General features: G+C 49.7%; 1 protein-coding gene across 2 annotated transcripts in view; it reads left to right on the top strand.

Moving 5' to 3' along the window:
* Positions 1 to 27200, top strand: part of TYK2 (tyrosine kinase 2) — an 841948-nt gene that overhangs the window by 400285 nt on the left and 414463 nt on the right. For both annotated transcript variants that reach the window (XM_086959057.1, XM_086959053.1), the window contains exons 4-5: positions 2852 to 3005; positions 10923 to 11086. In XM_086959057.1, coding sequence (XP_086815183.1) covers positions 2852 to 3005; positions 10923 to 11086 — 318 coding nt within the window. The remainder of the gene's footprint in view (positions 1 to 2851; positions 3006 to 10922; positions 11087 to 27200) is intronic.

The raw sequence follows: 27200 nt of genomic DNA, 5'->3' as shown, positions 1-27200 counted from the left end.
CATCACTCAGGGGCACCACCACAACTCAGGAACACCACCACATCACTGAGGGGCACCATCACATCACTGAGGGGCACCACTCACGGGCACCACCACATGACTCAGGCTCAGGGACACCACCACATGACTCAGGGACACCACCACATGACTCAGGGACACCACCACATGACTCAGGAACACCACCACATGACTCAGGGACACCACCACATGACTCGGGGACACCACCACATGACTCAGGGACACCACCACATGACTCAGGGACACCACCACATGACTCACGGACATCACCACATGACTCACGGACATCACCACATGACTCACGGACACCACCACGTGACTCACGGACACCACCACGTGACTCACGGACACCACCACGTGACTCAGGGACACCACCACGTGACTCAGGGACACCACCACGTGACTCAGGGACACCACCACGTGACTCAGGGACACCACCACGTGACTCAGGGACACCACCACGTGACTCGGGGACACCACCACGTGACTCGGGGACACCACCACGTGACTCGGGGACACCACCACGTGACTCGGGGACACCACCACGTGACTCAGGGACACCACCACGTGACTCAGGGACACCACCACATGACTCGGGGACACTACCACATCACTCGGGGACACTACCACATCACTCGGGGACACCACCACATCACTCGGGGACACCACCACATCACTCGGGGACACCACCAAATGACTCGGGGACACCACCAAATGACTCGGGGACACCACCAAATGACTCGGGGACACCACCACATGACTCTGGGACACCACCACATGACTCGGGGACACCACCTCATGACTCAGGGACACCACCACATCACTAGGGACACCACCACCTCACTCAGGGACACCACCACATCACTGAGGGGCACCACCACATCACTCAGGGGCACCACCACATGACTCACGGACACCACCACGTGACTCAGGGACACCACCACGTGACTCAGGGACACCACCACATGACTCGGGGACACCACCACATGCCTCGGGGACACCACCACATGACTCTGGGACACCACCACATGACTCTGGGACACCACCACATGACTCTGGGACACCACCGCATGACTCTGGGACACCACCGCATGACTCTGGGACACCACCGCATGACTCTGGGCACCACCACATGACTCTGGGCACCACCACATCACTCAGGGACACCACCACATCACTCAGGGGCACCACCGCATCACTCAGGGACACCACCGCATCACTCAGGGACACCACCGCATCACTCAGGGACACCACCGCATCACTCGGGAACACCACCGCATCACTCGGGAACACCACCGCATCACTCGGGGACACCACCGCATCACTCGGGGACACCACCGCATCACTCGGGGACACCACCGCATCACTCGGGGACACCACCGCATCACTCGGGGACACCACCGCATCACTCGGGGACACCACCGCATCACTCGGGGACACCACCGCATCACTCGGGGACACCACCCCATCACTCGGGGACACCACCAGATCACTCGGGGACACCACCAGATCACTCGGGGACACCACCAGATCACTCGGGGACACCACCAGATCACTCGGGGACACCACCAGATCACTCGGGGACACCACCAGATCACTCAGGGACACCACCGCATCACTCAGGGACACCACCGCATCACTCAGGGACACCACCGCATCACTCAGGGACACCACCGCATCACTCGGGAACACCACCGCATCACTCGGGGACACCACCGCATCACTCGGGGACACCACCGCATCACTCGGGGACACCACCCCATCACTCGGGGACACCACCCCATCACTCGGGGACACCACCAGATCACTCGGGGACACCACCAGATCACTCGGGGACACCACCAGATCACTCGGGGACACCACCAGATCACTCGGGGACACCACCAGATCACTCGGGGACACCACCAGATCACTCGGGGACACCACCAGATCACTCGGGGACACCACCAGATCACTCGGGGACACCACCAGATCACTCGGGGACACCACCACATCACTCGGGGACACCACCACATCACTCGGGGACACCACCACATCACTCGGGGACACCACCACATGACTCTGGGACACCACCGCATCACTCAGGGACACCACCGCATCACTCAGGAACACCACCCCATCACTCGGGAACACCACCGCATCACTCGGGAACACCACCGCATCACTCGGGAACACCACCGCATCACTCGGGAACACCACCGCATCACTCGGGGACACCACCGCATCACTCGGGGACACCACCACATCACTCGGGGACACCACCACATCACTCGGGGACACCACCACATCACTCTGGGACACCACCACATCACTCAGCCCAACCACATCATCACTCAGCACCACAACAGCACTGTTCTTGCTTGCTACCAATAAGCATTGCCATAGCCAATAGGACTCGCATTAGGAAAGTGTAAGCTATTGGCTTTGTGAATAACAATGCAATTAATTTATATATTTTCAAAGCAAACATATTAAAAAAAATTGTCATTTACAATACCAATAGCTCACACTTTCCTAATGCGAGACCTATTGCATTGTAAATCTTTGTTTTAAAAGTAAAATTGCTTCAGCTTGCTAAGGCCAGATCCGTTGGATTTGTCAATGCTTGTTGAATTTGCTTCAGGTAATTCTGTTGTGACAGAGTTTCTACTGCTTGACGATGGAATAAAACCCAAACTCTTCTTTCACTGGTGTTCTCCAGAGGTAAAACTGTTGAGTGTCATCAAATGACTTACCGTCTTTTTAGTTTTTGCCCCTACAGCCTGAAATTTCGAGCAGTTTAAAATGATGTATTGAACCTAACTTTTTGCAACTTATGTTTTCTTTGTCGCAGGTTTTACTTCCGAAATTGGCATGGGATGAACGAAAAGGAGCCGGCGGTTTTCCGGAATATTCCCAAGCACAGTGAAACTGGGGAAGAACGACTTCGTATTGAGGCTGCAGGGGCAGTGCTTGACCCAAGGTCCATCGAGTACCTCTTTGAGCAGGTAGAATAAGCAAATATTATTTGGAGAGCAGAGGCTGCGGCCTGAGCTTTTAGGCAATAGCACTACAGTGGCCACAAGCTGCTGGCACATGTAGTGTTGGTGCCCTGTGATTATTAGAAGGTATTGTACTGGCATTGACAACACTTTCTTGTACCCTTTGCGAGGCCTGCAGACCTCTCTGGGTGGTCTGTTTGCATTATTATTTTTAGTGCTTGGTATCCCTGGCACGATTTTATACCTTGTGAATAGAAATGCCTTTCGTAGTGCGTGGTTGAAAGATTATTATTGTGGTTTGGCCTATATGGGACCGGTTTGGTGAGGTGTTTGAGGATTGAATGATTTGGTGGAACCACTGTAAGCCTAATATCGCTGCTCATAGACCTGATGAGTAGCGGAGAGTGTGGGAATATATCCAGTCAGCGTGCAGATATGTCACAGTTTTAGGATGGGCAGTGTTAGATGTTGTAGATGGTGATGGTATGCGTCATTTGCACCCACAATGGTGTAAGGAGTCCACTTAATAACATCATAAAACCCAACCCTTTGGAGGCACTGTCAAGCCACTAAAAAAGAGGAGTAATGAGAACACCCGGAAGGGACAAGGGACCAATATTGGCTTGCCTGATGTTTCTATGGTTACACTTGGTAGAATCCCTTAGCACCAAAAGAAGACTACAACTGTTTCAAAGAAAACGGGCCAGTGTCACTCATCCCTCCCGCTGAATTACGGTTGTGTGAAGAAAGGTAATAGGCGTCGGACAAACCTGTCAACCTCTTCATCAAACTCTTCATCAACAACTGACATACAGAACCCTGACCTGTACTCCGAAAACAGTACACACACAAGCACTGGTATTTTACTAAAAAATGACTTTGATTATGAGATGTTCTCCTTTAAGTAACTGGTAAGAATCATTGCCATAAATATTAGTAACCCCCGAACAAAATGAATAAAAGAGTAAACCCTAAAAACACTCCATCCATGGTTCATCACCCATACCTAGTATAATATGTACCCGTGTTATAACTAGGGCCACTGTAATTATGCGGCAAGAAGAGGCAAATTATGCAGAGTGATGCAGCAAATTTTGGGACAGCATTGCTACATTATTTTGCCATTTTACACGTATGAACACTGGGCATAACAATAAGCAACAGAAAGGTAACCAATCAACTTTTCCAAAGGGCCCTCCACTGCGCAGCAACACGTATCTCTGCGTTTTTAGTAACTTTTGAAACGTTTGAGCTAGAAACCATTTTTTTAGTTCGAAACTGCAGATTATGTAGCAGATGGCAGATAAGGCGGCAAATGTGTCAATCCATTATTATGCGAAAAAAGCCACAGCCACAAAATAGCATAATTCCAGTGTCCTTGGTTATAATTAACTTATATTCTGTTTAATTCAATTCAGTTCAAAATTCGGGTACAAGAGATGCCCGTAAAAGTACAGAAATGCATGATAAAAAAACATACAAATAAATACTTAGTTAAAACAATTCATATAAACAAATAGTTACAATCCAGTATCTAAACAGCAATGAACAACGCAGTGCATCAAAAGTGTTTGTTCGAGCTTATTCAGTGTTCATAGCGCTACGAGCTCGCACTGCTATTTTCAGAAAAAGCACCTACAATACCGCTTCATCTTTCAGTTGATGAAGGATACTAAATGCTGCCCTAAAATAATTATTATTGTGCCTTTTTTTATAAGCGGAAGCAAAAAATGCCTTGTGCACTTACAATAAAAACCACACAAAGGAATGTAAAGTGTAAATTAGATTGACCTGACCTCCCATCACACGGGTAGAGCAATGAGTCGAGGTTTACTTGATGCCCAGTGGAAAGCTCAGCAGATATTTAATTGATCCGGCCCTAAAACGAATCAGTAAACTGCGATCCCAGCGCCCCATTGAATTAGTGAGATACCCTGCGACCGTTGACCCTGCCACCAGGCTAGGTCGCCCCCACCCGCAGCTGCCTTCCAGCCAGCCTCCTCTGCCAGCTGATTGCCACCGCCGCTGCCTGCCTTGGATGACCCAGCCGCCGCTGAGCTGCCCACCTCCAGATTTTCCTCCTTCCCGCCGCTGCCTCCCTGCAGCCCCGCCCCATCCAGCCCATTCGCCGCCCCGCTCCCGACACCCAGCTGCTCCTCCCTCCCGGTTCCATACTTAAGTGGGCCGCATAGCAGGCGAAGGGAGCAACCGTTGACCCTGCCTCCAGGCTAGGTTGCATCCACGCGCTGCTGCCTTCCAGCCAGCCTCCTCTGCCAGCTGATTGCCACCGCTGCTGCCTGCCTTGGACGACCCAGCCGCCGCTGAGCCGCCCACCTCCAGATTTTCCTCCTTCCCGCCGCTGCCTCCCTGCAGCCCGCCCCCATCCAGCCCATTCGCCGCCCCGCTCCCGCCACCCAGCTGCTCCTCCCTCCCGGTTCCATACTTAAGGGGGCCGCATAGCAGGCGAAGGGAGCGACCGTTGACCCTGCCTCCAGGCTACGTCGCATCCACGCGCTGCTGCCTTCCAGCCAGCCTCCTCTGCCAGCTGATTGCCACCGCCGCTGCCTGACTTGGACGACCCAGCCCTCGCTGAGCCGCCCACCTCCAGATTTTCCTCCTTCCCGCCGCTGCCTCCCTGCGGCCCCACCCCCCTCCAACCCATTCGCCACCCCGCTCCCGCCACCCAGCTGCTCCTCCCTCCCGGTTCCATACTTATGGAGACCACGAAGCGACCGCGCTGATGGTGCGCCTAAGGCAAGCCCATCTCCGCCCGTCCGCGCCTGGACCGCGCTCAGCTCCAGGACCCCTGTTCCCCGATGAGGTCAGCCCACGCGACGAACCTACGACGCCGCCACCCTCAACGCACTCAAAGACGGCCGGACCCCTGCCTGCTACCGGGCCAACCCGAAAAGCACCCACGGACCCTTCACCTGCCAAGCCTGCAAATTCTCCTGCCTCCGAAACAGCACTGCACCCGCCAAGCCAGGGACCAACAGCACCCGCCTCAAGTGCATCCCGCTCAACACCTGCTCCGTCCACAGACACGCCGTCGAACTCTGGAACCTCCCCGACACAACCTCACCAGATGTCGCCTTCCTCACAGAAACCTGGATGAAAGCCTCCTCAGCCCCCGACATCGCCATAGCCATCCCGGAGGACTACAAGATCACCCGGAGGGACCGCGTCAACCAAACCGGAGGAGGCATCGCCATCGTCCACAAAAACACCATCCAAATCACGATCAACTCCGACGACACCCTCACCGCCGCCGAGCACCTCCACTTTCAGATACACACCGACCCCAAGACCACCCTCAGAGGCACCCTCATCTACAGACCCCCGGGACCACGCACACAATTCAGCGAAGCCATTGCAGACTTCATTAGCCAGCACGCCCTTACCTCCTCAGACTATATCCTCCTAGGAGACCTCAACTTCCACCTGGAGAACAACAATGACAGCAACACCGCCGCCCTCCTGGACAACCTTGCCAACCTTGGACTCAAGCAACTGGTGAACACCCCCACCCACTACGCCGGTCACACGCTAGACCCCATCTTCTCCTCCAGCAAGGACATCTCCTTCAGCCACTCCACGGACTACACTGGACAGATCACAGCTGCGTCCACTTCAACTTCAGGAGAACCACGACCCACCACCACCCACAACAGGTTCCCCGCAGAAGCTGGAGCAAGATCACTGCCGACCAACTTACCACCTCCCTCAGCCAGAACCCCCCCACCATCACGAGGGACCCCAACGAAGCAGCCCGCAACCTCACACAGTGGCTCACCAACTGCGGCGATGACCTCGCGCCACTGAAGAACCCTCCCAACAGACTCGGCAGCAAGAAAGGTTCGTGGTTCACCAACGACCTCAAAAACTCCAAGAAATCCTGGCGCCACGACCAGACATCAGAGAACATGACAGCCCTCAAGAACGCCACCCGCAAACACCACCAGCTGATCCGCACCTCCAAAAAGACAGCATTCAAAGAACGTCTGGACAACAACACCCACAACAGCAAGGAACTCTTCAACATCGTTAAAGAGCTGTCCAACCCCAGCGCCTGCAACAACGACATCACACCCTCGCAAGACCTCTGCGACTCACTCGCCTCGTTCTTTCACCACAAGATCGCCGACATACACAACAGCTTCGGCGCACAGAACACGCACCCAACCAACGAACCAGCGCCCCCCACCACCACCCTCTGCAACTGGACCCCGATCAGCACTGAAGACACCACCCGCACGATGAACACCATTCACTCCGGCTCCCCCACCGACCCCTGTCCACACCACATCTTCAACAAAGCAGACGCCATCATCGCATCCCAACTCCGGGAAATCATTAACAGCTCCTTCGCATCCGCCACCTTCCCGGAGAGCTGGAAACATGGCGAGCTCAGCGCCCTCTTGAAGAAACCCACCACGGACCTCAAGAACTTCCGACCCATCTCGCTCCTCCCTTTTCCTGCCAAAGACCTCGAGAAGACTCTCAACAAACAACTCTCCACCTTCCTCGAGACTAACGGATCCCTCGACCCCTCGCAGTCCGGCTTCCGAGCAAACAACAGCACCGAGACCGCCCTCATCGCAGCTACCGACGACATCCGATCGCTGCTCGACAGCGGGGAAACAGCTGCACTCATCCTCCTGGACCTCTCAGCAGCCTTCGACACCGTATGTCACCGCACCCTGATACAACGCCTCAGCAACACCGGAATCCAAGGAACGGCCTTGAAGTGGATCGTCTCGTTCCTCGGCGGAAGAACACAGAGAGTCTGCCTTCCTGTTTCGATCCGCGGCCACCGAAGTCATCTGCGGCGTTCTGCAAGGATCCTCGGTCAGCCCCACCCTCTTCAACGTCTACATGAGCCACCTTGCAGCCATCGCACACCAACACAACCTTAACATCATCTCCTACGCCGACGACACCCAGCTGATCCTCTCCCTCACCAACGACACCGCCAAAGCCAGCCTCCAGGAAGGAATGAAGGATGTCGCTGAGTGGATGAAGCTCAGCCGTCTGAAACTGAACTCAGACAAGACGGAAGTCCTCATCCTGGGACCATCTCCCTCGGCCTGGGACGACTCCTGGTGGCCCCCTGCCCTGGGCACCGCCCCCAAGCCGACGGACCATGCTCACAACCTGGGCTTCATCCTGGACTCCTCCCTCACGATGTCCAAGCAAGTCAACGCCGTCTCGTCATCCTGCTTTAACATCCTGCGCATGCTCCGAAAGATCTTCCGGTGGATCCTCACCGAAACCAGGAAGACGGTCACCCAGGCCCTCGTCGCCAGCCGACTGGACTACGGGAACACCCTCTACGCTGGAACCACAGCCAAACTCCAGAAAAGACTCCAGCGCATACAGAACGCTTCGGCACGACTCATCCTGGGCATCCCTCGTCACAGCCACATCTCTGCCCATCTGAAGGACCTGCACTGGCTCCCCGTCAACAAGAGGATCACATTCAGACTCCCACGCACACAAGGCTCTCCACGACATGGGCCCCAAATACCTCAACAGCCGCCTCGCATTCTATACACCCACTCGCCCGCTCCTATCCGCCACCCTTGCCCTCGCCACCGTCTCACGAATTCGCAGATCCACCGCCGGAGGAAGATCCTTCTCCTACCTGGCGGCCAAGACATGGAACTCCCTCCCCACCCACCTACGGCTGACCCAGGATCATCTCTCCTTCAGGAAACACCTCAAGACCTGGCTGTTCGAGCAGTAGCGACTCCCCCTCCCCCCAGCGCCTTGAGACCCTAGCGGGTGAGTAGCACGCTCTACAAATTTGCTGATTGATTGATTGATTGCAGGTGGGCTGTCTATTGTGATGTTCAAATACACTGCCACGCTCGTCTCCCCCCTCTCAATGGTCATTCTTTCAATGTGAGCAAGTTTAAACAAGGCTTGCTGTAGCTCTTTTTTACTAATACTAATATTGCCCTCTGTGTCTTTGAAAACATGCTGAAAAACCATCTATTGGAAGTAAAATTCCACTCCGGCTAAACAAGGAATCTCAAGACCCTTGTCACAGCTAAGACAGCCCGTGATTATGTCTCTAGTAAGGCTGGCCTCCTTATTTTTCACACTTCTAACCATAATAAAGGTGGTTAGACTCTGATATAATCTTCTATATATGAGATATTCAAATAACTGTCGCAGATTAAATGGGAAATAAAATTGAAGCCACCAGAACCTTTTGGCAGAACCTATTTTCTTCAGTTTGAATTTAATATTACATTTGGAGTAACCCCATACCTCTGATCCATATATTTTGCTCTCGAGATACACTGCATTTTATAAAGTTGCCAGAGGGGCATAAGAGCTCCCCCACCCATAGGTTGAGGTATGCTGAATAATGTACCAATAGCCTGTGTAAACTTAGTCCTGCAATGACCTATGTGCAAGGTTCATGATCCAGTAGTAGGGAAATTTAGACTTGAGTATGAAAAAGTGCTGGTGCATTTAAAACTATTATTTCCAACATTGAGAGTGGACAGGTGGTGCTTCCTAGGGCCACAGGCCATGATATAAGATGTTGTGAAATTGTTTCTTCGATCTAATTAACCCTGGGCAAAGCATTACTCTATGCTCGCGTAGTTTGCGCTACATCGCACTGCGCGAACTGCACTTAGCACAGTGCAAACACGGGTACCGTAGCGGTAATTTTTTGCTTGCTCGCGGTCCTCAACGTCAAGTTGGCGACCGCGTGCAAGCAAAATGACATCCCAGCGAGACTTTTTCCTCGTTCGTGATCAGCAGCATCAAGTTGCCGCTCGCGAGCATGGAAAATAAACCTCCTGGTGCGATTCTCAACGCAAGGAGGTCGGGTTTCTCATTGAGAGTGGTTGCGTATGCTCGAGACCGCTTGCGATGAGAAACTACCAGTCCGCTTTGATAAACCTGCTGCACGAGTAAAAATCTACTTGAGCGGCAGAAAACTACAGCTCGCACCGTGCAAGATGCCGTTTTCAATGATTGCATAGTGCCGGATGCTTGTCCGCCCTGGGCTCGGGGTGTGCGTGCCATCAGCACTGTGTCATCTGCGTACAAAAGGAAAGGACTCTTTAGTTTGATTTAAACTATCTATGCTGAGTCATGTACCACCCCATGTACATTTAGACCTGAAGTGGGGAATTTGCTCTAGCAAGCGGTCAATCTGCCTTGCCCTGCCCCAGTTTCCAGCATCTTTTATACCCGTTTCCTATATAGCAGTCCGTGATGTAAATAGAAGTCTACTCTTGCTCTCATCAGCAAAGCTGTCCTCACAGAAAGACCTAACAATTTGGCTAGAATGCTCTCCTTCACAGGCTGTCCCTGTACCGCATACAGCTCTGACCAAGTGATTCTGGGTTGCCCATGACCAGGTAGGACAAAAAAAACCAAGAAAGTAAGCTTTTTTTTATCTTTTGTTGCCTTTCACTAGCTGAGACTCTTGACAAAATATTAGCACCATCACTCTAAACCTTCAAGGATGGACTCAAGAACCGGCTCTTCTCACTGCATCCCCTTGCATGCAAATTTTGTTCTGAATAGTTATGCACCCATGATCAGTGGCTCTGAGGAAGCAACTGCCTATGGTTTTATTGATATTGATGTAAATAATACCTAGACGTTTGTCCAGCTTTATTTGGACTGAAAGTGGTCTGAGAATCCACGAGAACCAAGGTCTCTCGATAAACCTTGCCTTGACCACAGTGGATTGTTTGCCTTGAGGCCAAGCCTAATCTCAGCTTGAATGTGCATTGTCAGAGTCCTTGGGTGTCATTCCCAGCGAAGTTTTCACAGTGATGTTTTAAGAAAAAGGATCAGGCCACTCCATTAGAAACAGACAACAGGAACATTAGTAAATGCTAGCTGCTAGTGTTTTAATGTATAACTAACTATATGCTGACTTCTTAACAGGGAAAGCACGACTTTGTCAATGATGTTGCCTCACTACGAGACCTGCAGACTGAGCAGGAGATCCACCGGTTTAAGAACGAAAGCCTTGGCATGGCTATCCTTCACCTCTCTCACATTGCCATCAAAAACCAAATCTCCCTTGAGGAAGTGGCACAAAAAAACAGGTATTTTCTCATTGCGAAAGCACCAGCGAATGGTTTGTTTCAATGTTATCTCAATTCCTAATTTTATTGTTAGTTTAGGTGCGCTGATCCTGTGGCATTTCCTAAGGTGTTATGTTGGCTGGCTAGCTTCAAGTTGGAACAAGTTGGGCTGTGGAACTCTTTAGAAGTGGCTCTCTTGCGCCATAACTGTAGGTGTAGCCATGGAGTTCTTGAGGAAGAGAACTGCTGTATCCTACATGGGTGGGCAAATTACACGTTAGTTCTGAGCTGTGAGCACCACATGCAACCTGATTCATTACAATCAACCTTATTCTTTTGAGCGCTCTGCTTAGACAAAAGCCAGACCTCCTCACAAATGTTGAAGTTGACCTCCTCCTCATATAATCTAGCTCTGGCCTGTATTCCAACCTCACCTGCTTCACTAAGGAACATTGGAATCACAGCCCTTTCACCTGCCAAGTTACATAATGTTCTAGTATTTAGTCAACAGTAGCTATTGTATCTTTCTTTTAAGTCTGGGACATGACCTTGAACTTTCTGCCTTACCAGTCCCTTCCTCCTTGCCTTCTACAAATGCAATATCTCTTCCCACCACAACCATCTCTGCTCTAGTCTCAAACTGGTTAGGCTCTTGTCTGTATTTCAAATGTGGACACCCCGCGGTGCAGGTGTTTTAGGCTTGTTAGGCATCATGGACCTGCACTTGCCTAATTCTCATGTTTCCTAAATTCCCCTTACCTATTGCTTCTCTCACTACCTCCCACAAGGCCCTGTCAACGATACTCCTTTTTCTTCGTTTACAGCACATGCTTCAGTAACATCATTTTCTCCCTATACAACACTCACAGAGGATCTTGGTCCCTTTCCTCACAATTCTTGATTGTCTAAAATTGCCAGGCGTTGGTTCTCCATCCAAGGATTAGAATTAAGTACTTTCATGCATCTTCGGGTCCCAACCTTCCTGTCAAAAACATCCTAACACGCATGCCTCAGTTAGAAACTTCCTCATATTGTTTACTTCAGCATGAGACTGGTGGTTTTTTTTAAACTTCCACTAAGCAGTCTTCAAACGTCTTACCCTGGATATTGCATAGTACATCGCACCTCATCTCTCTATATGTATCAGAATCCCTCCACATACCACTGTGGTGTCCCATTCCGCCTTTGTCTTTGGCTATCACCCTTCTTACTTTATTTAGCGTTTCAGTTAGAAATACTTTTTGCCAGAGACTTAAAACAGGCAGTGAGCTACCATTAGAAATAGCTTGACAACTTGCATTGTGAAGAAACAGCTACTCATTCAGTCTGTATCTCTCTTCTTTGTCTCTAACACCGTTTCACTCTTTACTGTCTTTATCTTTCTTTGTCTCTAGCAATTCGTATTTTTTTTTCTCTCTCCACTGTTTTTCTTGTTTCTCTTCTCTGTGTTCGCTCCGTCTTGTATTCCTTTTTAGGTCTTGGCTGGCGATAGCATTGTGCATGCGCTGCTCTCGCATTCAAGAGCTCCTTGAAATCAATACGGTTGAGGATGGGGACTTGAAGCCCCGCCCCCTCTTCCCATTGGCTTGCGTGATAGCTTAGGCTAAACGCTGGCATTCTATGGTTAAGGAGGCTTTTTAGTCTCTCTTTGTTGCCGCCCTGTCCATTTTTTGCCCCGCCCACCGGGATTTGATCTTTTACTGACGACGTTAGACTATTGTCTTTAATTACTGGGTAAGCACTATTTGTATCCCCTTCTGTCTGTCTCTACCCGAGCAGACGCTTCCCTCTGTCTTTCTCAGAGACACAGTTGCTTGTTCTCTCGTATCTTTACTTTGTGAGGTTTGTTTTCCCTTTGCCATGACAAGGACATGCATCTGGTAGCAATCGGGACACTGTTTTTTAATCTAAGTTAGGCGTGTGTCCTGTGCCTAGTGTGCCTGCCCCCACCAGCCCCCCGAGATCGCAGTTTTTTTTCCACCCTTTCAGCGTGCACACAATCGCACACCACTTGCGGTACGCGGTTCTTTAATCTAAGTTAGGTGTGTTTCCTGTGCCTTGTTTGCCCGCCCCCACCAGCCCTCTGAGATCGCTGTTTTTTTTCACCCTTACAATGTGCGTGCACACCACTCACGGTACTCTGCACTTTAATTTACATTAGGCATGTTAGCTGGGTCAGGTTCTCCCTATCGCTTTTGGGCGTTTTAAGTGATTACTTACTCGTTAAATTATTACAAATATTTTCCTCCAATACTTTTGCTGCAAATGCAACGGAGACAGAAGTGTGGTTAATGTTTGACGAACTTTATTACTTTGTAATTAAGTATTGATGAATGCGGACATCGTCCGTCAAATATATCGGGTGCTCAAATTGCAATCATTTCCGGGCCTCACCTGCATGGCCGAGTCCAGATATTGTTGGGGGGGTTGTTGTTTGAGTAACTTTTTAAAACATTTTGATTTCCTTTTTTTTTCTCCGTACTGTTCTGCGCACTCAGATCGGCTTGGAGGTGAAGGTGTGACTACATCGTAAGAATATTTCCAAGATCAACGGTGCAGAACCATGCCCAAGTCTTGGTAGCTTTGGGACGCTGGAGGGGATGGATGAATGGGCCAGGTCTGAGGGAGATGTGCTGGCTGACACTCGTCTCTGGGGAGTGACACATGCTGTCTAATCACAGTCTCTGCCTGTCTTCCAGTTCTGAGAAGTGATCAGTGATGAACACGGCATCGGTCCCACAGGCAGCGGTCACTGAGACAGCGACCATCAGTTGCTCGAGAGAATCAGTTCCTATTGCAACATGGCCTCTGGTAATGGAGCTCGATTGCCTTGCGGATCAGTAATTGCTGCTGTCACTCATAGTTATATACCCCCTGCACATATGTTATATTTAAAGGGCAGATTTGCCCGCGGGTTTTCTGAGGACAAACCAAGAGGTTTAGCTGTCATTCCTCAGTGCAGCAATGTCAACACAACAAACACAACTGTTTCACGGATCATATTTAGATTTTGTAGCCTATTGAAAAAAAATTTCAAGCGAGATTTGTGAAGAGCAGCACTGTCAACGCTAGGCAGGGCTTTAAGTGGGATGAAAAAATGGGGGGGGGGGGTGTCTATCAAATGGTGCGTGGTCAATGTAATTAGGCTTAAAAGCACGTGCAAAGTGCTTGTATTTTGCTGTTCCTGTCACTGCGTCCAGATATGATACAACAAGTCGCATCATACCTCCAAGTCAGGACTATTGGCTTTGTCAATGGTTGCTAGTTGCATAAGATAAATAAGCAGCAACTATGGCTTGTGTATAATATTTGAAAAGCTTCCACTTAAAGCCCTGGTGACCCCACAATGTTGCTGCTCCTGAGATCAAAAAAGAGAAGGGAAATCCAGAGAGAAAATGACTCTCTTTAAAGGATTTCCGTTCCCCTACAACACTCACTGAGTTAAAGCCATTTGCTTTGCTAATGGTATTGTATCACAAAGGAAATGGCTTTAACTTAATAAAAGCCGAGACCTATTGCATTTTTAATGTTTGTTTTATTCGTTTTCTCTCTCTAGCTAACTTTCTGTCTCACTCTCTCGCTTTATCTCATTCTCTATTTTCCCCTTTCTTTCTGTCCCGCTCACTCTTCACATAACCCACTTTTTATGCCAAGTGAGGATCTGCATCTGTGGTTTTCACCAGGAGTGTTTTTGTTTGCCTGCTATACGATGATGGCGAACCCTCACTCTGGAGAAAGACTGGTAAGATAAAACGTGCAATGTGGATTGCTCTGCAAACAAATTCTCACCTTATCAGAAAATAGCTGTACCACAGAGTGGTGAGCCTTAACCAGTACGAGGCATATTTAAATAACATCAGAGTTAATATATTTTAGGCGTTTTATAGTAGAAAAAATGGCTGGACAAATTACACATCTACCTTCGAGTAAAATATGAATTTCTAAGAGACTGGGAAGGCAGGTTTCTCTGGAGGCATCAATTATTCCAGGGAATGTGTTATGTACAGATCTCACTCACTGGCACCTCCTCCAGTATATCTCCTTTCATCTATTAATCTCATTTTTGAAACCTCAAACAACATGTGACTTGACATACAAATAATCTGGGTCTCGCAAAGGTAGTGCACTGACTTTGCAAATGCTAAGTCTCAGTTCACTATGCGTGAAATGTATTTGCTATCCATAATTACCATTCGGAATCTCAGTACACACATTGTGCCCGAGTCACAAGGAAAAAGGGGGTTCAGAGAAATGCCCCTCCTCTCTTACCAATTGCATTGGCAGTTACAAAAACTTTCAACAATCTATATGGTCAGGAGCTTAGCGCGCATCCAAGATGGTTGCGTGAGCTGTGAGCTTCCGAGACCCTCGCCGCCTCCACCGTCTATCCTGGCGTAAATCCTGTTTCTGACGACGGGTTCAAATAACTAAGACTCTCCTGATCTGAAAGGCCTTTTTCAGATTTTGAATCGGATGCCGGACGCCCGAATTACTCTTTCCTGAAGCCTGGAGGCCTACACCGTGGCTCATCCCGAGACTTGGGCATCTGGAGCACCCCGAAAGTAATTGAACAACAACGGCCTGTGGTAGGGGACGGCTACCCGGGGTCTACTTTCGGTTTCGTTTTCTCTGGCTACGAAGACTGGAGGTGGCTACCTAGTGACCAAGCTGGCCTGTGAGCACTGTCGCTTGACATATCCTGGTCGACCCCCTGCTTTTCAGTCTCTCGTGGTTCTTCCTTGAGGGGAGCCATTTACACCAGGTCCCAAAAGCCCCTGAGGGGCGCGCAACCCACCATGGCGGCCAAGTCTGAAAGTGAAAAGCGGTCCCTCAAGAATGCGACCCGTGGTGGTGGGACTCAGACCACCATTATGGACAGATTTGCGCGCAATAAAGGCTCGCCCAGCGGGACTGGTAAAACCCCGGAAGACCTGGGTGGTGACCCCCCCCGAGTCGGAGGACCCAACTCTTCGGGACGTGATGGGCGCCATCGCTAGCATACAATCGTCGATGGGCCAACAGTACGAAACCTTGGCAGCCAAGATCGACACAGTGGCCGTGGATGTGGGCCTGATCAGGGCGGACTTGGCCAAGACCAACGAAAGAGTCAAATCGTTGGATGTCAAGACAGCCAGTCTCACCACAGATGTCTTCGAACTCCAGACTGAGATCCGGACTCTTCGGACCTCGATTGACCAGTTTGCCCGCCGACTCTAGGACTTTGAAAGTCGCGCTAGACGCAATAATGTCCGCATAGTCGGTGTTCCGGAGTCCTCAGCCGATCAATCGACAGACTTACTCATTGAAGATCTGATCATCAACCACCTCGCCCCTAAGGGCCTGAGTAACCTATTTGCGGTGGAGCGTGCCCACAGAATCCCGGGCGGCAGACGCAAGCAGGGGACTGCCCCGCGACCCATCATTGCGCGGATCTTTAACTTCAGGGACAGGGACGCCATTTTGCAGGCTTCGAGGACTAGCGGCCCCACTAAGTTCGAGAATGCGTCCATTAACTTTTACCCAGATTTTACCCCTTCGGTGCAGAAGCAGAGACTGGGATTTTCTGGGGTGAAGCGGAGATTAAGAGACCTGGGCATGAAATATGCCATGCTTTTCCCTGCCCGACTGCGCATCGAACATAATCAGCGGGTGCTCTTCTTTGATATGCCAGAGGTGGTCAGTGACTGGTTGAACACGTTATCTATGCCAAGGGACAATGCGGACCAATCCAGAGGTGCTGAAGGCAGCCAACGGGACCAGGAGGAGTAAGGGCACCGGTGTGTGCCACCATCACATTGTGTTACGGTGGATTATTATCCTTTTTTGGGTCGATGACTTTCTTAAAGACAAGCCCTGGGGCGGCGGGGAGTTCGGGACTTTTCCTCCTCCGGGGGTGTTTCCTTTTCTACTCTTAGTTTAGTTTTCTGAGGTAGGGCGACAGGCACACTGCTGAATGGGGTGTTTTCTTTGGTTACAACGCAGGGGTGCAAGGTGGGGGGTTGTTGTTTTGGTATCCTGGGGGAGGGGGGAGGGGCTTTCCTTTCCTTGTTTGTACTGTTCTTGAGGCTACGTATTGTTGTATGGCTTAGTCTGTGTTTCCTTCGTGGGGTTTGGGGGACCAGACTGCTCATTTTCGGGGTGGGGGTTAGGGGGTTGAGAGTCTTGAGTTGGAATGTCAACGGCTTGGGGGGCAAAATAAAACGGGGAATTGAACTCCAATATGTGAAGCGCCATTCTCCAGACATTGTCCTATTGCAAGAAACGCATCTGGTGGGGAACACGTTCCATGCAATGAACCGGAGGGGCTACCGGCTGGTGGCACACTCGGGATTCACTTCGGGCTCCAGAGGGGCTGGTGTTATGATCCGTAGTTCCCTTCCCTTGGAGATTGATGAAACGATACTGGATGACAGGGGAAGGTATGCGGCTATTGTTGGTAGGTGGGAGTGGAGAACGGTTGCCATCCTCTCGATATATGTCCTCCCGGGCTTGCAGGCCACTACGTTTGTCGACCTGGGGAAATTGGTACTGAGGCTTCCGGAGGGACTCCTGGTGGTTGGAGGGGACTTCAACTCGGTGGTTGATGTTCTGGAAGATCGACATCCTCCCAGGGCTCTTACACCGTCGCAGTTCTGCCTAAGTGGTTTCTTGTAAACGTTTGGTATGGTGGATTGTTGGCGGATGTTTCACCCAGGTCAGGCCCAATATACTTTCCACTCCGGGGCCCATGGGAGCTTAGCCAGACTTGACTATATTCTTGTGCCCGCAGCCCAAGCCACGACGGTGCGAGAGGCCCGACATTTGCCCAGAGGCATCTCGGATCACTCCCCGCTATGGATCCATATAGATCCCCATTTAGACGCAGGAGGCCGGGTCGCCCCAATTAATCCCTGGCATCTCCGTGTTCCTGAGACTAGGGCTGGGGTGCTTAAAGCTATAGACCACTACTTCGCTGACAATGTGGGATCGGTGTCCTCGTCTGTGTCCCTATGGGAGGCCTTTAAAACTGTGATACGGGGTCAGACACTGTCGCTGATCGCCAGCTCTAAGAAGCGCCACAATGGGGAGGTTGAACAACTGGAGTCTGATATAGTGGCTTTGGAGAAGGATCTTGAGTGTGGAGTAACGCGTGAAAAAGTGCATGTTTTGCAACTGAAGCAGTCTGAATATAGAGCATTGGTTACGAATGCCGCGAAAGCTATGAGTCGTGAACAACAGGGCCGTTTGTATGATGTGGGAGATAAGGCTGGGAAGTTGATAGCTTGGTTGGACAAGAGGGAGAGATTGAATCGTGTGGTGCCTGTGGTTGAGCGAGTGCATGGTGTACGTGTGACTGATCCGTTGGAGTTTGTGGAGGAGTTTGCTTGCCACTTTCGTAAGGTGTACGCTCCGGTCTCAGATCGGCCGGAGGAAGACTCCCATCTTTTGCTCAGGGATATCGCTTTGCCTTGCCTGTCCGACTCTGATAGAGACCTAATGGAGGCGGACTTCTCCACTGATGAAGTAGCGCTCGCTATTCGTTCCATTCGCTCTGGAAAAGCCACGGGCCCAAACGGCATTCCCATCGAGCTGTACAAGTTGTGTCCGAACAAAATGGCGTCATATCTCCGCTCGATGTTCTTGGAATCCAGGGAGAGGGGTTCGGTTCCCCGTGACCAGCGCTTAGCATCTATCGTGGTGATCCCTAAAGAGGGGAAACCCCGTGAATTCTGTACCTCCTATTGGCCTATTTCACTTCTGAATGTGGAACCTAAAGTTTTGGCGAAAATTTTGGCTAACCGTCTGATTAAAGTGATTGGAGATTTGGTGCATCCAGATCAGTCTGGCTTTATTCCAGCCCGTAATACCGCGCTGAATTTACGGCGTCTTCATGGCGTGCTGGCGAGGGCGGAAATGCTACGTGAACCGGCCATTTTGGTTTCCTTGGATGCCACTATGGCATTTGACACAGTAGAATGGCCGTATCTATGGGCAGCTTTGGCGAAGTTTGGCTTCGGACCGGTGTTCATCGGGTGGGTCCGCTTACTTTATGAGGAGCCCCTGGCCCAGGTTGTAGTTAACGGTTGAGTGTCAGCTCCCTTTGTTCTGGGGAGGGGTCCGCGGCAAGGGTGCCCCTTCTCCCCGTTGCTTTTTGCCTTGGCTCTAGAGCCCTTGGCCGCTTGGTTGAGATGGGAGCCGTCCCTCAAGGGTATCAGGTGGGCCCCCGGTTTTGAAGATCGCATCTCACTTTATGCGGACGATATTCTTCTTTACCTTACCTCCCCACAGAAGTCTCTGGGGGTATTGTTCGACGTCCTTAATTCCTTTGGGAAGAACTCTGGACTGGTCATCAATTGGGGCAAATCTTGTGTGTATTCGCTCACAGATGATACTCCACTCGTACCGCGCAACTGTCCAATACAAATGTCTTCCACCGGGTTTAAATATTTAGGTATCTATGTTTCGCGTGACTCGGCTGTCGGGTATCAGCGCAACCTACTCCCCCCGCTTACTCGCTTAAAAGCAGACGTGAAAGCCTGGAGCAGGCTGCCGCTGTCCCTGGTGGGCAGAGCAGCCTTATTCAAAATGATGTCCCTTCCCAGATGTTTGTATGCGCTTCAGAATACATTGGATCTAGTGCCTTCCAGCTACTTCCATGAGATCGAGTGCCTACAAAGGAAGCTGCTGTGGGCCGGACGTCCCCGGATTGCCTTGGCTAAGCTTACGCTGCCTTGGTATGATGGCGGTATTGCGTTGCCGGATATACGACGATATTACTGGGCCTCACAACTGAGCTCGGTTAATCATGCGATGTATGGTCCAGCTCCTAACCCGGCTTTTGCTATGGATAAATGGCTGCTGCCGGGCGGAGACTATAACAGGGCGCTTTACTCCAAACGGTCCGATGTGACTTTGACCGGGCCTACCAGAGTCGCGGGTCTGGTACAACGCTAATGTCGCTATGGGCTGGTCGGATACTCTCACTCGAGCTACTCCACTTTACGCTGCTGAGAGGTTGGGCAATTTGTGGACTACCAAGGGTTTTGATAAATGGGACCTAATTGGAATTAGTAGGGTGGGGGACCTTTGGCGGAAAGACAAGATAAAGTCTTTTGAAGAGTTGCAACTAGAATTCAAACTTAGTCATCGAGAATACTTTCGGTACCTACAGGTCGGACACGCCCTTTCCTCTTTTTTTCCGGCTGGCACGCCTGTTCCAGAATCCTCTCCCCTGGAGGACAGAGTACTTGATGGACACGTCCCGGACAGTACAATCTCTCTTATATACAAAAAGCTGATAAACGACCGAGCGGACCTTCTTCTACAGCTCCGTACGGCTTGGACCGGCAATGGACTGGAACTTGATGATGAGGACTGGCAGGCGGCGCTATCCTCCCCGAAGGAGGTAGCAATCTCGGCTCGTCTTAGATTGGTGCAGTTAAAAATCCTGCACCGAGTGTATATGACGGGTCCTCGCTTGTTGCGTATGGGGTATGTCTCAGATGATTTGTGTAAGCGTGGTTGTGGCATGGTGGGTACATTCCTTCACATTTTGTGGGAATGTCCGGCGGTAGCTTCCGTTTTGAATCGTGTGCATGGTGTTATGACTGAGGTGACGGGTGTTTTGCTTTTGCCTGAGGCCCGAAGGTGTCTATTGAATGTGTGGGAGCCTAATGATTATAATGTGGCACAGACGCAGTGGGCCTCCTTGGGTAACATGATCGCTAAGCGTGACATTGCGCAACTGTGGGGGATCGTCTAGGGCACCCAGCCTGTCGGCCTGGTCTAGGAACATGAACTGGTGTATGTTTCGTGAGAAAACAGTTTACATCGCTCGGGGCAGGCCCAAGAAATGGGGGAGGATATGAAATCAGTGGAATCAATATCGTGCCGAAATTTGTACCCCCCCATTTGAGCCTCCACCGGAAGTGCTGCACTCCCCCTAGCGTGATGTTCCTTCTGGTTTGGATTTGTCTATATATCGCTGGCTATCTCTCTTTCCCCCTCCCCCCCCCTCCCGTCTGCTCTTACTATAGACTATGAAACAGTTGTGGATGTGGTACTCTCTCCCCAGAAGGATCACTATGTCTCTGCCTTCAGTTTAGCCTCAGTAGTTATTTTCTTACTTTTTGGTTGGTTGTTTTTTTCTAAAAAACACAAAACAAAAACCTGATTTCTCCTGCGATGTAATGTATGACACAACATGATTGGTCAACTGCCGCCGGGCCCTAGGGTTGTCGGCTGAAGGGCTGTGTATTTATTCATCCTGATATGATTATTGGAAATGTTGCCAGCCGACCCGATGTGGCTGTATGATTGCTATTGTATCTTCATGTTTCTCAATAAAGGTTTAAAAAAAAAAAAAAAAAAAAAAAAAAACAATCTATATGGTCACACAGCATGGAATTGCTAGTACCTGCCGAAGGCATACGGAAAGCATTCGGAAAGTATAAGCTGCCAGTAATTGAAGAGCCTGAGGTACATCAGTAGGAGCAGAGTGGTCCGTGCTGTCCCCAATATCAAATTTATTGAATGCCGCTTTTAGTAACATTGCAATTCTTGACCATTTATGGGACAGCAGTTGCAAGGCCAGTACATTGTGAATGTGAATACTGGGATGGATGTCTGCTGTACCACGAAGGCCTTCATTCCATCATTTATAAATGTCTTCAATAAGTTGTAATCACACTCCTGTCCTATTAGTATTATTGAAGTAGTGGGTGAGTTCTGCCTTATTGTGAACAGTCACCTTGCTCTGTGAGATTTGAAAATCTCTAGCATTGCAAATTGTGACTCTGCTTGCAGAGCAATGCAACAAATTGCAGTGCGACCACACACTTTGTGCTTGAGGACCCTGGATACATCTTAACATTGACCTAGACATGAACTTCAGCTCCATTACCAAAGAAACCATTTTCAGCTCTGTCCACTCTGTAAAAGACTCTCATACATGAGTCTCAAAATGCATAATCCAGGTATATGCCCCTCAGTCCAATGAAAATTATTCCTCTTAGAGTGTTTGTATTCAGGCCTATATGGGTATTGACTTACCCAGCTCACAATGCTGTTATCCAGATCATTGTGGGTCTAAAAAAACAGAACCTGCCTTCTCATAGCTCATGTACCCCTGCCACAATCTTCCCAAGGAGACCTAGTATTTAAATTCAATTGGGATACTTCTTTGTAACTGCCCTCACTTCACTCTAAAGGTTTATAACGCCTTACAAAACCCCTAAAAAAAATCACTGTGGTCAGCTAATTAATCCTTGATCACAATCGCGAATCAACCTTGTTCTCCCATCCTACTGTACCATGCATTCCTTGCCGCAGGTCACAGATCTTCGCCAACTCCATTTCCACATTTACTCAGCTATATTTGCAACAAATCATGCTAACATAACATCCTGTATGAAACAGGTTTCTTTTTGGATGAGCCAGTGCTTTCAGTGATTAAATCGTTCCAAAATGATGTCCTCCTGATTGGAATCAGTTGGCCACTTCCTTCTCCAGTCTCATGGCCCTGTGGTTTTAAGAGCTTTTCATTCATCTAGCCTCAAATGTGTAAAGAGAAAAAAGGTGGCATCCTTTTTAATGTCAAACTTTCCTTCGTCATTGTCAGGGGCTAGTGGTGGACAGAGACTGAGACCAGAGCACTGTTTGTCTACAGTTCAGTTTTTTTTATTAAGTGTTACAATATTAGGGATGTTGTAGCAGTCCTTCCTTCTTGGGGTCGTTTCTGGGTGCAGGGAACGTCCGGGTTTGGTCCGGTGTCCCGGTTCTCGTGGCCTCAGGGAAAAAGGAAAAAACAAACGGGTTTTACTGATCGGTTCTCAGTGGTAATTGCAGTGCTACCTTCACCAAGTTAAAGAAACAAAGGGGGTGTGAATTTAGTGCAAGGGTCACCGCAGGGCCTCCCGCCTCCCCGACCTTGCTACCTCCCACCTCCCCAAACACCCCACCAGAACGCCCCTTTCAACAGCACTTGCCTTGGGCTGTGGCCCGACTCTCGGACCACAGCAGCAGGACCCGTGGCGTCTTCTCCCTTCAGCCCACCGGGTATGGTAGCAGTGTCGGGAACGTCGCTCAGTAGCACTCGCAGTGTACTCTCCTCTGCCTCCGGGTGTTCCGCAGCCGCCTCCGCCCTCGCTCTCACGCTCTCCACTCTTCTGTTCTCCTCCGCCTCCGCTCTCACGCTCTCCACTCTTCTGTTCTCCTCCGCCTCCGGGTGCTCCGCAGCCGCCTCTCCGACCTCGCACACCGTCCGTTCCACGCCTCTTACTCTTATCATTGCTGGTTCCGCCGGCCGACGGGGCTCCTCCCCCTTCCGCTGTTCAACCACTAGACCGCGACTGACTTCCTGGTTCTGCGTTCTTGGCAACCAGGAAGTGGTGTTTCTTTCTTCTTCGTCCGCTTCAGAGTGCTCCAGCCGCTCTTCCTCCCCACAGTCATACAACAGAATGTGTTGATGAAGGGCATGCACTATTAAATAATGCTGCTTACGAAGATCCTCCACTTCTCCAGTCAATTTACCACATCAAACTGTTTATGCCCATGATGCTCATGTGATTTAACTACTGCAAACTTGTCTCTGCAGGTCCCTTATTTCTGCAGGGCCCCCACCAAGAGCATATTTGGAAACTCTAAAGGGCAAAAAGCAAAGCAGCATCTACAGCACAAGAAATGGGACGATGCTTCCGTACCTCCGAATACCCTCCATTGGCTTCTGCGGGAACAGAGAATTGATTTTAAAGTCCAGTGCACACTGCATAAAATGTTTATATCCTGTGAAATTGCCTATGCAATACTTTCTCATCCATGGATCTACATCCCGTTGTTCAGCCTTGGTCACCGCCACACAGTAAGATGGAAGGAACTCGGTGGAAAAAGAATGAAAGCCTACAGAGTGTAAATATGGATTAATATAGAGCACTCCCTCGATATGCAAAAACATGACTAATATTTGTGAAATAATAGAACACTGTTGCTCTTCAGGAATACAGTCAATTAGAAAATGTGATCGCCGACAACTGCTCTAAGCTTTCACACTAAACTAAACATGATAAACAGGCCGATCACAACCACTGTGGAATCCAACATGACTCATTGTGTGACAGCTTCCTCCTCTGAGCACCAATTCCATGACTTGTTAGCAACATCCCTTCAGAGTTTGAATAAGTCGGAATAAGCTTTTCAAATGTTCACAAATTCCACCAGACATCTTTCAATTCCAGAAGGAAGGACGAAGAATGACACTTTGCAAAAGTCACCACTAATAAGTGTATTATTTATTTATGCACAATAAAACACAAGGGGTCTAATTCGCAAAGGAACTTACGACTGGTAAGGTTACGAATGCAGAGTCTCCGCATTCGTGGTGGAATCTCCACACTCGGGGCAGAATCTCTACACTCTAGTGCTCGGTGTGAGGATTCTACCCTTAGTGTGAATACTTCACCACAAGTGCTGAGACTCCGCACTTAAAACTTTACGAATCGTAAGTCCGTTTGTGAACCGGGCCATATTGTATAATTTCCATCATCTTTAAATGTAAGTAGACCTTGACCAGAGAGAGAAGAGATGACCGAGATTCATAAAACACTTGCAGAGGTATGTATTAGAGGCTTTTCTAGAGTTCAAATAAGTTGGGCAGTACTGGGATTAAACCATCCATCACTGTGCCCTTTAAATAAAGAGTACATTTATAAATTTCCACGATTGAGGAGAATCCAAAGTTGCAGGAACGTTTTTATTTTGAATAGGAATACCAATGTGGGGCAACTAGCCTTCTGCTGGCATTTTGCCCCTATTTGAAGAATTTCAGATGCCTTTGACGTAGCATTCAATTGTGTTCCATATTTGGAGGGTTCACTCCTTAGCAATACAAAAATAACTATTTGAGAGAAAAAAGAGAAACTTTTCTTTCTTTTCTATTATTGTTAAGACCTCTTATTGGTGCTTATACAATGCCGGAACCCATTAGTACTGAGAGATATTTCCTTTCTTAGGATCCCTAATTTGTCTATATTGCTACTGCGTATCATTTTTAGGTTTCGCCTCGCCGAAGGCTGCGCTCTGCGCAGCTGTTCGGCGCAGGCGAAATCTAATGTTAGAACAGTGTGGCTTGGAATCTGCCCCTCTGTTCCATTGGCTAGCTCCATAAATGGAGGCTAGCCATTGGAACAGAGATCTGTCCGTCATGGCCGGACCAGATTCGTGGGCGTTCCCACGATTTCTTCCCTCTGCAACGTCATGCGGCCGTGGGCAGGGTTTATTTTATTTTGTCTTGCAGAAATGACGGGGTGTTTTAACTCAGACAGCCTCCCTTGTATGATGTCGGACGAGCTGCAAACGGACAAGCTGCTTTAAAGTGAGGCTACGTGGAGCAGACATTCCAAATCGGTATACCCACTACAATAAACACATATGTGTCTCTGTCTCCATAGCAGGATGTTTTACTGTTCCCGTCACTCTACCGAACCATGTACTGTATAATGGAGCCAGTGCTGGTCTCCAATTAACATTGGCACTGACAGCAGTGGGACCCAATAACCCCAAGTCAAGCTGCCTGCTGTTTTACTCCCTTTTTCACTAAGACTTGTCCACTAAGACTTGCCTCATCAACTGTGCAATAAGAAGTGACAAACGATTTAAACATGTTTGAGTTTAATTCACCATGTGTTTGTAATACATGTACTTTAATTCCATGTAGAGTAAAAAAGGAACATTCCCTGATAGTTTAAACTCTATACATCTAAATCGAACATCCTGGGTGTGCATTAAGCTGCACAGGGACTTTCACAGTGCAGGGCAGCGTGGGAGGAGAGACCTCTCCTCTTTCTCTCCTCCCTTTTCTTCCCTTCTGCCCCACCTCACTCTCCCTCTTCTCACCTCTCTCCTCCCCATCCTCTTTTCCCCTCTCTCTCTCACACTGCATGCGGCCTCTCTCCACATAAGCACACTCCAGGCAGGCCCCTCTCCTCGGTATTTGATAAAATTGAGTGCAGAGTGTGAGTGCAGAGTGCAAAGTGTGAGTGTGCAGAGTAGTGAGTGTGCAGAGTAGTGAGTGTGCAGAGTAGTGAGTGTGCAGAGTAGTGAGTGTGCAGAGTAGTGAGTGTGCAGAGTAGTGAGTGTGCAGAGTAGTGAGTGTGCAGAGTAGTGAGTGTGCAGAGTAGTGAGTGTGCAGAGTAGTGAGTGTGCAGAGTAGTGAGTGTGCAGAGTGACTAGGGAGTGGAGAGTGACTAGGGAGTGGAGAGTGACTAGGGAGTGCATAGGGAGTGCAGAGTGCATAGGGAGTGCAGAGTGCATAGGGAGTGCAGAGTGCATAGGGAATGCAGAGTGCAGAGTGCATAGGGAGTGCATAGGGAGTGCAGAGTGCATAGGGAGTGCAGAGTGCATAGGGAGTGCATAGTGCATAGGGAGTGCATAGAGAGTGCATAGGGAGTGCAGAGTGCATAGGGAGTGCAGAGTGCATAGGGAGTGCAGAGTGCATAGAGAGTGCAAAGGGAGTGCATAGGGAGTGCAGAGTGCATAGGGAGTGCAGAGTGCATAGGGGATGCAGAGTGCAGAGTGCATAGGGGATGCAGAGTGCATAGGGGATGCAGAGTGCAGAGTGCATAGGGAGTGCAGAGTGCATAGGGAGTGCAAAGTGCAGAGTGCATAGGGAGTGCAGAGTGCATAGGGAGTGCAGAGTGCAGAGTGCAGAGTGCATAGGGAGTGCAGAGTGCATAGGGAGTGCAAAGTGCAGAGTGAGTAGGGAGTGCCAGGGAGTGCCGAGTGCATAGGGAGTGCAAAGTGCACAGTGAGTAGTGAGTGCCAGGGAGTTCTAGAGAGTGCAGAGTGAGTAGGGATTGCTAGGGAGTACTAGAGAGTGCAGAGTGAGTAGGGAGTTCTAGAGAGTGCAGAGTGAGTAGGGAGTGCTAGAGAGTGCAGAGTGACTGCAGAGATTAAGCTAATGGCAATGTAAATGACCATGCCATTTATTTATCTGTTTTCAAAATCAACACATAAATACAAATGTTGTCATTTACAATGCCAATAACTCTAACTTTTCCAAAGGCGAAACCATTGCATTGTAAATGCTTGTTTTTTTTTTACTCTCTATAGAGATTGTGTTCTTCTGCTGTGTTTGTATCACCTAATGATACTGTAAACTTCA

Source organism: Lissotriton vulgaris, chromosome 1_1 (assembly GCF_964263255.1).
Source record: "Lissotriton vulgaris chromosome 1_1, aLisVul1.2, whole genome shotgun sequence".
NCBI classification, from domain to species: domain Eukaryota; kingdom Metazoa; phylum Chordata; class Amphibia; order Caudata; family Salamandridae; genus Lissotriton; species Lissotriton vulgaris.
The sequence above is the reverse complement of the archived record's forward strand: the minus strand, read 5'-3'. Positions and strand labels throughout refer to the sequence as shown.